This window comes from Oncorhynchus mykiss, chromosome 22, assembly GCF_057628025.1.
Source record: "Oncorhynchus mykiss isolate SJ-2025 chromosome 22, ASM5762802v1, whole genome shotgun sequence".
NCBI classification, from domain to species: Eukaryota; Metazoa; Chordata; class Actinopteri; order Salmoniformes; family Salmonidae; genus Oncorhynchus; species Oncorhynchus mykiss.
Window position 1 is genome coordinate 39769824 of NC_143043.1, and position 13283 is coordinate 39783106.

The 13283-nt window shown below is 43.8% G+C and overlaps 1 protein-coding gene across 5 annotated transcripts in view; it reads right to left on the minus strand.

Annotated features, from left to right (window-relative positions):
• bard1 (BRCA1 associated RING domain 1) overlaps nt 1-1932 on the minus strand; it is a 68265-nt gene extending 66333 nt beyond the window's left edge. For 2 of the 5 annotated variants that reach the window (XM_036959169.2, XM_021579616.3), the window contains exons 1-3: nt 1642-1932; nt 1436-1492; nt 1154-1308 (exon numbers count right to left, since the gene is read on the minus strand). In XM_036959169.2, coding sequence (XP_036815064.2) covers nt 1154-1308; nt 1436-1492; nt 1642-1730 — 301 coding nt within the window. In that variant the 5' untranslated portion in view covers nt 1731-1932. Of the gene's footprint in view, nt 1-660; nt 778-1153; nt 1309-1435; nt 1493-1641 lie in introns of those variants that run through there. The other 3 variants (XM_090216043.1, XM_036959167.2, XM_090216044.1) reach the window with 3 other exon arrangements.
• Between the last annotated feature and the right edge of the window lie 11351 nt (nt 1933-13283).

Below are 13283 nucleotides of genomic sequence, written 5' to 3' on the forward strand. Positions count from 1 at the left end.
TGCATTCATTCACGCGACCTTGCTTGTCACACATCCAGCCTGTTCTGCCTAGCAAGCTAGCTAGTATCTAATTTGGTGACCCAGAGGGGCATGTAGCTGCCAGTCAGTGTTCCTCTACCACTGCGGCAACATGAACATCACCCGTTTGTTAGAGCTCAAGTATAGAAGCTAAACACCACCATACATAATGGCATTGCATCATTACTGTCATTAACAGGGATTATGATGGGAGGGAGAAAAAAAAAAAAGAGGGAATACATGGTAATACTTCCATTTGTGCTTAATGCTAAGGGATACAGGCCTACCTTTGTTAAAGAATAATATCACAGGTGAGATGAGGGCAGTGGAAAGGTAGGCCCCTAAATGGCAGGTTATAAAAAGGAATATATTTACAAAGGAATACATATGGGAGCAGTCAGAATTGTACACAACCCGTTGCAGTTGTGCATCCTGGCGTACAATTCTGACTGCTCCTGTATGTATTATTTTGTAAACACTGTATATTTTGTTAATAGTTTACTAAAGTGTATTGCACCACACTGGCCGCCTATTTATTTATTTAACTAGCCAAGTCAGTTAAGAACAAATTATTATTTTCAATGGCAGCCTAGGAACTGTGGGTTAACTGCTTGGTTCAGGGGCAGAACAACAGATATTTACCTGGGGATTCGATCTTGCAACCTTTTGGTTACAAGTCCAACGCTCTAACCACTAGGCTACATGCCGCCTACTCGTCTTCTTCAAGGAATACTATAATTAATATCCTACAAGTTGTACCTACCTACAGGGGAAACAAAGTGAAAGCATAGTCATAACTATCATGTTGAGTGAACAGTCACAGACGTTCAGGGGAATAAACAGTGAATCTAGGTTGTGGAAGAGTTCAGTGCTGTCTGTAATTCCTTTATCTTAAGGCTTGTGCATGAAATTGGTCAGCACTCTTTCACAAATTACAGCCTGCACTCTGTTCAGAGGTTATAAGTACTCTCGGCCAGCAAACACTAGCGGTGTGTCCGTATCCTAATTATCATGGTCAGTGACAGGCACAGTCGTTATAATATAATAATCTGGGGGTGTTGGGAAAAGCAGTAGAAACATTTCCATTCTAACCAATGGACAATACAGTTGTTTTTATTTTCTAATAATAACATACCGGAGTAATCGGAGCCAGTGGGATTGAGCAGTGAGTCTAGGTTGCCATAGAGTTCTGTGATATTGCTGAGTTGTCTGTTGATCCGAATGTCTTTCACCCAGGCAGGACTGTGACACACCACACATCCCTCTCCAGCCTGAGGACCAGCACACGACCTAGTAGTTAGTACAAAGAATCACAAGTCATTGATAACCTCAGGATAGTAAAATAACAAGCCAAGTAAAGTACAACAATCTGCTTCTACCAAGTTAGCCACTCCCGAGAGGGACAGCATCCACTCACCTGCAAAGCATATGTTCACAAACCCCGAGGCACACAGGTTCGTTCATCAGTTTTGAACTGGAATGACAAAGTATATCAAAGACATGACCATAATCATGTAAATTAGATCTCGCTATTATTATAAATGACCTCAACTAGTTAGCAACAAGCAGCCAAGCATGCCCAGTTTCATAATAAATAAGTCAAGTTAAATGTAGCGTGTTTACCATTTTGAGCACAGCAGAAGTTTTCGAAAATGCGCGACAGCCTCCTTCGTTTTCGTCCAGCCTTCGTCGGTGCAAAGATCAGGATCCATTTAACGAAATGTAGCTACGTTTTCCACTATTTCGAAATTATATTCGTACACGTTTGAAATCTTGAAATGACGCTAAAGCTGAGTGTTGATGCGGTAGCTTCACTTCTTCGTTTTTTTCGCTTCTCCCGCCAAAGCGTCAGGGACAAGGGCCTGCCTGTGATGTAACTGCGTATACCTCCCTCCCGCCCTCTTTTTCTTCTTCTTTGAATTTCACAACCGAGAAGGGTGTATTGCTGCCACCAACTGGACCGGTTGAAACCAAAACCAGGTTAAAAGAAAATCCATACGTAATAGGGAAACTAACTTAATCCACCCAAATAAAAATAGTACATTGACAAAACAAAAATCCCAGTTCTCAGGCTGTACAAATCCAGGCTGTAGGGCCTGAGATGGTGGTACGACTTGTGACAACTCCTTCGCCAAGAAATCTTTCAGCCCCAGGAACCTCTTTGCAGCATCCACAACGATTTCTATCTTCCTGGTCCTTCTCTCCACCTTGACAGTGCCATTTATCCCCATAGATATAAAGGCCACGAAGTCCAACTTCTTAATTGCAAGATGGCGCAGCAGTAAGACATGTTTGTTTTTGTCCCATGTAAATATTGTATTTTTTTTTTTTTATTCTGTAACCTGCAACCTGCCTCACCCAATGTGGTACAGATCTGCTATTTTTAGAGCTTATAACTGGAACATCCATCAGAAGCTAGCCAGCTAATTATCTACTAGCTATTTAGTCATTGTTAGCCACTGCTAGCGGTCTTTACCTTTAGCTCGGATTCCAGCCGCTTTAGCCCGGACAGGCCGGATAATACCTGCAGTAATATTCATATGTGTAAACATACTGAATTGTAATTGGATGCATTTTACCGCCATATCATACTGTGCTATGGTTGGTTAAGACCACCCAAATGGTTAGGTCATGGTCGTTTTGAACCTGGTTGGCGATACGTGAACATGCCAGTTATAGCTAGCTAATAAAGAGCTACGTTAAGAAATACCTGTAGTACTGCATTTTATTATTTTGTACAAAGTGTGCAAAACAAGACATGGTGTCAGAGTAAAAGGTTTTTCTGGAGTTCCTTCACCTCGAATGGACTGGGAGTCTACAAACTTACCCGATGCATGGCGTAAGTACAAACAGCATGTGGAGCCAATGTTCACGGGTCCTCTGAAGGACAGAGGAGAAGAGGAAAAATGCGGCTACCTGCTCTTCTGGATCGGTGAAAAAGGGAGAGATAATTTACTACACATGGACACTTACCGAGGCTGAATCAAAGGTACTGAAAACATACTAAGGTCGTTTTGAAGCATATGTTGCGCCGAAGACCAATACGATTTTCGCTAGGTACAAATTCCATGAGAAAGTACAGGGAGCTAGCGAGTCTTTTGAACAGTTTGTGACAAAGCTGTGTCTGCTTGTGAAAGACTGTGATTATGCTAACAAGGATGAGATGGTCAGGGACCGTATTGTATTTGGAATACACTCACCGCGAGTGAGAGAGAAACTTTTAAATGTTGGGTCTGAGCTAATGCTGGACAAAGCTATCGACATAGCCAGATCTCACGAGCGAGCACAGGCTCAGATGAAAACCATTTCGCACGGCAGCAAGAGCGCAGTGCATGCAGTCAGGCAGACATCAAAGCACACCTCCGGTGCACAGAGTGTGGATATTGTGGATACAAAGTGCATGGCGAACAAGGAAAACGCCCAGCTAAAAGGCAAACAGTGTACTAAATGTGGTAAATGGAATCACTTTGCAAAAGTATGCAGAGCTTACGATGGAAAAACAGTACACACAGTGAGTGAAGATGAAATGTCAATCAAAGAGTCAAACGCTGATGAACTGTTTATTGATTCAATGACACAGAAAAGTAAAATATCAGAGACAGAGCAAGCCTTTGCTGACATTGAGATACAAACACAATACACAGAGCTAAAGTTCAAACTAGACACTGGTGCACAAGAAAACATTATTCCTCTGAATAAGTGAGTGCGAGCTACAGCCCACCATGCACAGACTGACTAGTTATGGTGGTGAACAGCTCCCAGTAAAAGGCACATGTACTTTCAAATGCAAATACAAAGAAAGTGACATGATGTTTGACTTTTATGTTGTTGACACTAGAGCACCTACAGTGCTAGGTCTTAAAGCATGTTTAGACATGGACCTCATCAAGCTAGTTTTATCAGTGACAGCACCAGTAGAGACAGACAATGTACTGGAGGAGTTTGCTGATGTTTTTACAGGGATAGGATTATTCCCAGGAGAATGTACTATTCACCTTGACCCAGACACAATCCCTGTGGTCTACCCACGAGAAAGATTCCCCTTGCTCTCCGTGCCCGTCTGAAGAAAGAGTTGGAAAGCATGGAGCAATGTGACATAGCCACCAAGGTTACAGAACCGACTGACTGGGTAAATGCGTTAGTGGTGGTGGAGAAACCACGCACAGGCAAGCTCCGAGTATGTCTCGACCCAAGAGACTTGAATAAGGCTATCAAACGCCCCCATTATCCTTTACCGACGCATAGCATCACACACAAGCTAGCGGGAGCACACTACTTCAGTGTCATGGACGCTAGATCAGGCTACTGGGCTATAAAGCTCACAGAAGAGTCATCTAAGCTCACAACATTCAACACAACATTTGGACGCTACAGGTTCCGTCGCCTGCCTTTTGGGATTATCTCAGCCCAAGACGAGTTTCAGCGAAAGATCGACGAAGTGTATGAAGGCCTAGACAGAGTTGTGGCAGTTGTGGACGACATCCTTGTCAATGGTCAAACCGAAGAGGAGCACGACCGAAACCTCCTCTCGATGCTGCAAAGGTCCCACGAGAGAGGAGTCCGGCTCAACCCTGAGAATAGCGCAGTCGGCGCTACAGAGGTCAGCTACTTCGGACATCTTCTCACAGCGACTGGAATCAAGCCAGATCCACAGAAGATCTTAGACATAAAAGAAATGGAGCCACCAAAGAACCGTGCAGAGCTGGAAACAGTGCTTGGCATGGTCAACTACTTAGCCAAGTTCGCACCCAGCCTCTCCAATGCTAATGCACCCCTGCGTCAACTGCTAAAGCAGTCCAGTGAGTTTCTTTGGGACAAGCAATATGACAATGCTTTCCAGAATGTGAAAGACTTGATCACGAGAGAACAAGGATCAATCCTTGCCTACTACAACCCCGACAAAGAGCTCAGACTCAGACCGAGCTCTCTCTCAGACCGAGAGACTGAAAAACAGCTTCTATCTCAAGGCCATCAGACTGTTAAACAGCCACCACTAACATTGAGTGGCTGCTGCCAACACACTGACACTGACTCAACTCCAGCCACTTTAATAATGGGAATTGATGGGAAATGATGTAAATATATCACTAGCCACTTTAAACAATGCTACCTTATATAATGTTACTTACCCTACATTATTCATCTCATATGCATACGTATATACTGTACTCTATATCATCGACTGTATCCTTATGTAATACATGTATCACTAGCCACTTTAAACTATGCCACTTTGTTTACATACTCATCTCATTTGTACATACTGTACTCGATACCATCTACTGTATCTTGCCTATGCTGCTCTGTACCATCACTCATTCATATATCCTTATGTACATATTCTTTATCCCCTTACACTGTGTACAAGACAGTAGTTTTGGAATTGTTAGTTAGATTACTTGTTGGTTATTACTGCATTGTCGGAACTAGAAGCACAAGCATTTCGCTACACTCGCATTAACATCTGCTAACCATGTGTATGTGACAAATAACATTTGATTTGATTTGATTTGACTCCAAGTGGACGCGTCGAAGTATGGACTAGGTGCAGTGCTACTGCAAGAAGGAAAGCCCATCGGCTACACTTCCAAAACTCTCACAGACTGTGAAATCAACTACGCTCAAATCGAAAAAGAGCTCTACTCCATTCTGTTCGGATGTAAACGTTTCCATCAGTACATATATGGACGACAAGTCATTGTAGAATCCGACCACAAGCCCCTTGAGTCAATTATGAGGAAACCACTAGCCGCAGCCCCGCCAAGGCTACAGAGAATGATCCTTCAACTACAAAAATACGACTTCACAATCACTCACCGTCCAGGCAAAGACATCCCTGTCGCAGACACACTCTCCAGGAAGTTTCTTACCTATAAGGACAGCAGCCTTAGTGAAGGCATGGACATGCAAGTGCACACTGTGTACAGTAACTTACCAGTTAGTGACACAAAACTGAAGGATATCCACGCAGAAACAGAACAGGACACAACTCACACAGCTGAGGAAAGTCATACCGGATGGATTATCTGAGGAGAGGACAAAATGTCCTCAGAGCGTCTCAGAATTCTGGAACCATCGTGATGAACTATCACAGATCAAAGGAATCATTTTCAAAGGAGAGAAAATAATTATTCATACCAGTCTCAGAGAAGAGATTTTGACAATGATCCATGCTGGACACATGGGCATGGAAAAGTGCAAACAGAGAGCATGGGACATTTTGTTTTGGCCTGGAATGTTCAAACATTGTTGGTAAATGCACCATATGTCTTGAACGACGCCCCTCAAACACCAAAGAGCCAATGTTACCTCACTGTATCCCAGACCGACCCTGGCAGGTCGTGGCAACCGATCTGTTCACCTGGAACAGCGAGGACTACATTGTAACAGTGGACTACTACAGCAGATACTTTGAACTTGACAAGCTTCACAGCACCACATCTGCAGCTGTGATACACAAGCTGAAAGCAGCCTTTGCCAGGCATGGCATTGTATAGACTTTAATATCTGACAATGGGTCCTGTTACAAATCAAATGAGTTTGAATCCTTCACAAATTCATGGGAGTTTACACATGTCACCACAAGCCCACATTACCTTCAAAGTAATGGCCTTGCTGAAAAATATGTGCAGATTGCTAAATCACTCATGGATAAAGCAAAAGCAGACAAGAGAGACCCCTACCTCAGTCTCCTTGAATACCGCAACACTCCAGTTCAAATCACCAGCCCAGCTGTTGATGAGCTGCAGACTTCGCTCAATCCTTCCCAGCACCAACCAGCAGCTGCAACCTGAGGTCGTCAGCTACAAGGAAATGCATGGAAAATGTGCATAGAGACAACAACAACAAAAGCAATACTACGACAAGTCAGCTAGACCACTGCCACCACTGATTGACAGAGTCAGTTAAAATCCAGGAGCATGGCCTCTGGAAGCCAGCAGTCGTCATCCAGCCAGCTGACACTGAACGTTCATATCACGTCCGCGCCACAGAAGGAGCGGTGTACCGCCGCAATCGTCGTCACCTACGGACACAAAAGAACAACACCCCGATGGGATGAACTGTTCCTCTGAAAGAGAACGTGATGGACTAAACACACACACAGCACAACATACACCATACTCACCTGCAACACCACAAGAACTGTTGTCTGACACAGAAGCATGCTCAGCATCATATCGCACAAGGTCAGGAAGAGAGGTCAAGCCCAGAGCTGTCCTAGACTTGTGAAATGTCAAAGGGTGTAGGCGGATCGCTGTCCTAAAAGAGTTCCAGACTGTAAATGTGTTATTGAAAGTTCACTTGAAATGCTTTGGTATTGTATTTGTTTGAAATGTTAAGATGTTATTTCTACAGTGAAAGCTGAGTTGGTGAGAATCCCTTGTTTGAAAAGTAACAGTATGTTGGATTATTGTTTCAGAGTCTATGTTGATTCAGTTGGTGTAGTATGCATTATAAATGGTTACTTACCTTGAGTTCAAACTACAGAGCATGTATTCAAAAGAAACCCTTAGAATATGAAAACATTTATTTTGTTTTAAAAGAAGGGGGGGATGTAATATGCATATGTGTAAACATACTGAATTGTAATTGGATGCATTTTACCGCCATATGATACTGTGCTATGATTGGTTAGGTCATGGTCATTTTGATCCTGATGGCGATACGTGAACATGCCAGTTATAGCTAGCTAATAATGAGCTACGTTAAGAAATACCTGTAGTACTGCATTTTATTATTTTGTACTAAGTGTGCAAAACAAGACACTTGCCAGTCTGCACAGCGCGATATCAGCCCTGAGCATATCAGATAGATTTTTTTCCCACTACATCACCGGATTCATGCTGCAAGCGCTGAACCATTACACCAAATCTTTTCAGCTAGCTAGTTGCTACCGAGTGGCTATTGTGGCTAACGCCCTTGTCCAGAAACATGCACCAGTTAGCCTCGAGCAAGGCCCATCTCTCAGCTAGCAAACGAAGTACACCAACTACAATACGTCTCTTGCCAATTGGCCTGGACCCTTTGTCGACACGGAGCCCCGCCGATCCATCACTGCTGGTTTGCTGACATAATTTGGCCGATGTGCTCTCAACGTCATGGATGTTGGTGATGATCCATCTGCTATCCCCGGCCCACTAGCTTCGTGAACGCTGTGTCTCCCGCTCGACTAGTGTAGTAATTGACTACTGAACAGCTCCCTGTTTCATCTATTGCTGCTCATTGGACCCTATGATCACTCAGTTACACAGCTGATGCCTGCTGGACTGTTCATTAACACTGTACTTCATTTTGTTTATCTGTCGGCCCCAGCCTCGAACTCTGCCCATTCATCACCATTTACCCATTGTTGTCCTAGCTGTTTACCCGTTGTTGTCTCACCCGTTGTTGTCTTAGCTCTCCCAATCAACACCTGTGATTGCTTTATGCCTTTCTCTAGTATCAATATACCTTGTATACTGTTGTTTAGGTCAGCTCTAATTGTTTTATTTTACTGTGGAGCCCCTAGTCCTGCTCAACATGCCTCAGATAGCCCCTTTGTCCCACCCCACACACATGCGGAGACCGCACCTAGCTTAACTGGGTCCTCCAGAGGTGCAACCTCTCTCATCTTCACTCAATGCCTAGGTTTCCCCCCACTGTACTCGCACCCTACCGTGCCCGTGTCTGTACATTATACCCTGAATCTATCCTACCACGCCCAGAAATCTGCTCCTTTTATTCTCTGTTCCCAAAGCACTAGACGACCAGTTCTTACAGCCTTTAGCCATACCCTCATCCTACTCCTCCTCTGTTCCTCTGGTGATGTAGAGGCTAAGCCAGGCCCTGTGTGTCCCCAGGCGTTCTCATTTGTTGACTTCAGCAACCGTAAAAGCCTTGCGTTCATGCATGTTAACTTCAGAAGCCTCCTCCCTAAATTTGCTTTATTCACTGCTTTAGCACACTCTGCCAACTCTGATGTCCTAGCTATGTCTGAATCCTGGCTTAGGAAGGCCACCAAAAATTCTGAAATTTCCATCCCCAATTACAACATTTTCTGTCAAGACAGAACTGCTAAAGGGAGTGAAATTGCAATCTACTGTAAAAATAGCCTGCAGAGTTCTGTCATACTATCCACGTCTACTATTAAGATCCATCTCTCCAGAAATAAGTCCCTCACTGTTGCCGCTTGTTATAGACCCCCCTCAGCTCCTAGCTGTGCCCTGGACACCATATGTGAATTGATTGCCCCCCATCTATCGTCAGGGTTCGTACTGCTAGGTGACCTAAATTGGGATATGCTTAACACCCCGGCCATCCTACATTCTAAGCTAGAAGCCCTCAATCTCACACCAATTATCAAGGAACCTACCAGGTACAACCCCAAATCCGTAAACATGGGCACCGTCATAGATATCATCCTGACCAACTTGCCCTCTAAATACACCTCTGCTGTTTTCAACCAGGATCTCAGCGATCACTGCCTCATTACCTGCGTCCGTTATGGGTCCGCGGTCAAACGACCACACCTCATCACTGTCAAACAATCCCTAAAACACTCCTGCAAGCAGGCCTTTCTAATCGACCTGGCCCGGGTATCCTGGAAGGATTTTGACCTCATCCTGTCAGTAGAGGATGCCTGGCTGTTCTTTAAAAGTGCTTTCCTCACCATCTTAAATAAGCATGCTCCTTTTAAAAAATGTAGAACTAAGAACAGATATATCCCGTGGTTAACGCCATACTTGACTGCCCTTGACCAGCACAAAAACACCCTGTGGCATACTACACGAGCTTTGAATATTCCCCGCGATATGCAACTTTTCAGGGAAGTCAGGAACCAATACACACAGTCAGTTAGGAAAACAAAGGCTAGCTTTTTCAAACAGAAATTTGCATCATGCAGCACTAATTCCACAATGTTTTGGGCCACTGTTAAGTACATGGAGAATAAAAGTACCTCCTCCCAGCTGCCCACTGCACTGAGACAAGGAAACACTGTCACCACTGATAAATCCACGATAATCAAACATTTCAATAAGCATTTGGCTGGCCAACAATGGCTGGCCATGCTTTCCACCTGGCTACCCCAACCCCGGCCAACAGCTCTGCACCCCCCTCCCCAGCAACTGGTCTAAGCCCCCCCCCCCCCCCCCCCCCCCAATTTCCCCTTCACCCAAATCCAGACAGCTGCAAAATCTGGACCCGTAAAAATCAGCTGGGCTAGACAATCTGGACCCTCTCTTCATAAAATCTGTTACATCATGTCATAATTACCTTTCAGGGTGGAATTTGTTTAGTCATTACCTTTCAGCATATAATTCCCTTATCAGTGGACAACTACAAATACCTAGGTGTTTGTCTAAACTGTAAACTCTCATTCCAGACTCACATTAAGCATCTCCAATCCAAAGTTACATCTAGAATCGGCTTCCTATTTCGCATCAAGGCCTGTCATTTACAAAATAGCATCCAACACTCTACTCAGCAAATTGGATGTAGTCTATCACAGTGCCATACCTTTTGTCACCAAAGCCCCATATACTACCCAGCACTGCAACCTGTATGCTCTTGTTGGCTGGTCCTCGCTACATATTCGTCGCCAAACCCACTGGCTCCAGGTTATCTTTGCCAGGTAAAGCTCCAACTTATCTCGGCTCACTGGTCACCATAGCAACACCCACCCGTAGCACACGCTCCAGCAGGTATATTTCACTGGTCTTCCCCATAGCCAACCCCTCCTTTGGCCGCCTTTTTTCCAGTTCTCTGCTGCCAATAAATGGAACGAATTGCAAAAATCACTGAAGTTGGAGACTCATATCTCCCTCACTAACTTTAAGCGGCAGCTGTCAGAGCAGCTTACTGATCGCTGCAGCTGTACACAGCCCATCTGTAAATAGCCCATCCAACCAACTACCTACCTCATCCCCATATTTGTTTTTGATTTTCTGCTCTTTTGATCACCAGTATCCCTACTTGCACATCCTCATCTGCACATATATCACTCCAGTGTAAATTGACAAATTGTAATTACTTCGCCACTATTGGCCTATTTATTGCCTTACCACCTTACTTAATTTGGACACACTGTATACAGATTTTTCTAATGTGTTATTGACTGTAAGTTTGTTTATCCCATGTGTAACTCTGTGTTGTTGTTTTTTGTTGCACTACTTTGCTTTATCTTGGCCAGATCGCAGTTGTAAATGAGGACTTGTTCTCAACTGGCCTACCTGGTTAAAAAAAAGGTGAAATAATAATGAATAAATAAAATTTAAACACCCGAGCCATTGCCTGTTCACCACACTACGATCCAGAAGGCAAGGATCAGTGCAGGTGCATCAAAGCTGGGACCGAGAGACTGAAAAACAGCTTCTATCTCAAGGCCATCAGACTGTTAAACAGTCATCTCTAACACAGATAGGCTGCTGCCTACATATAGACTTGAAATCATTGGCCACTTTAGTAAATGGAACATTAGTAACTTTAATAATGCCAGTTATCTTGCATTACTCATCTCATATGTACTGCATATACTGTATTCTACACCATCTATTGCATTTTCGCTTATGCCGCTCTATCATTGCTCATCCATATATTTATATATTTTTATTCCATTCCTTTACTTAGATTTGTGTCTATTAGGTATTTTTGTGGAATTGTTAGATATTACTTGCTAGATATTGCTGCACTGTCAATAACATCTGCTAACCATGTGTATGTGACCAATAAAATTTGATTTGATTTGAAATGTCTGTCAGTGAAGGCCTTTCCACCACCATGGATTCTTCAGGTGCACCATTCCAACCCTCAACCCTTTTAACAGCTGCTGCATATGAAATGCTCTGGACAGCCCTGACTTTGGCCACCTCATTCTCTTTCACTCTTGTGGGGCATTCGAAAGCTGGGGCTTCATGGTTCCCACCACAATTGCAACGTTTCACATTTTCATCACCTTTATAACACATGATATGATATTTTCCACAACATGGACATCTTGGCTTCTCCCTTCTGCAAACACTTGAAACATGACCAAAACTTTACAATGGTCACACTACATTGGTCTTGGGATAAATGCTCTAACTTTGTAGTTTATATACCCCTACTGCACTTGAGTAGGGAGAGACTCTATATCAAAAAACAAAAGAACAGATAGACTTCACTTTTTCACCACACGATTCATCCGACGTGCTTCAATCACTCCAGAAATATTTTTCAACTCTTCAAAATCTACTTCCCACAAGATGCCAGATATAACCCCCTTGAGGTGTGCCCTGTTCCAAAGAGACACACATGACACTTCAAACTTATAAAATCGGTTAAGACACAACGCACGTTCCTTCTGATCCGCAGAAGCACAAAAAATCTTAACAATCTTCACAGCCTTCACTTTGCCCAGCACTCTTGCCATCAGTTTGGATAACTCAAATGGTTTCTTCAAGATTGGTACTCTGCTCAGCTGTTCCTCATTAACAAAACATACTCCTACTTGATACAAAGGGTCATTCTTATCACTGTACGCTACTTTGCTCCGTTTTCCATTATTTTGGACAATACTCAAATTCTCCTTGATTCTCCCGTAATTGTATTCAGAATCCACTTCATCATCTGCTTCCACCATCTTTTTTTCTGCTGATGAAGCAGACACCTTTCGAACCTCTGCTAGTCGCCGCTCATAGCTGGGCCTCGTATCCCCTCCTTCCCTTCCTCCCTCCCTTTTCAGCTCCATCGAAAGCAGCCTTCTTCTTCTTTGGTGGGGTTTATTGGCGTTTGGCATCCAAAGTTATGGTGCATTACCACCACCTACTGTATTGGAGTATGGGCCAGAGACATTGAGAAACTAACCGGCCAGCCCCGTTGCCAACCGCCGATAAACCTCACCAAAGAAGAAGGCTACTCAATATAATCTTTAAACAAATTTGCTGTACCCCCTTTTCCCTCATACTCTCAGCCTCTCTCTTTCTCTCTACTGCCCACACTGTATCAATGCATGGTCCGTGGTCTCTGTTTCCTGATGAAAATCCCACTTTCTTGTTAGATGCTTTTCAACCGGCTGTGTCCCACCCTTAATCTTGCGAAAATAGCCTACTCTCTTCTGTCCCTTCCTGCCACCCTCCCGTCCCCGACTTTCCTCTTTACTTGAAATAAATGCCTACTCTTAGTTTATCTATTTCACTGCTCCTGCCATCTCTGCACCATTGGTGTTTATATCAGGCTTTTTGCCTCTGACTTGCTCATTGAAACCACAACATCAACATCCCCACTACTATGTGTTGTTTAGCCAGTAC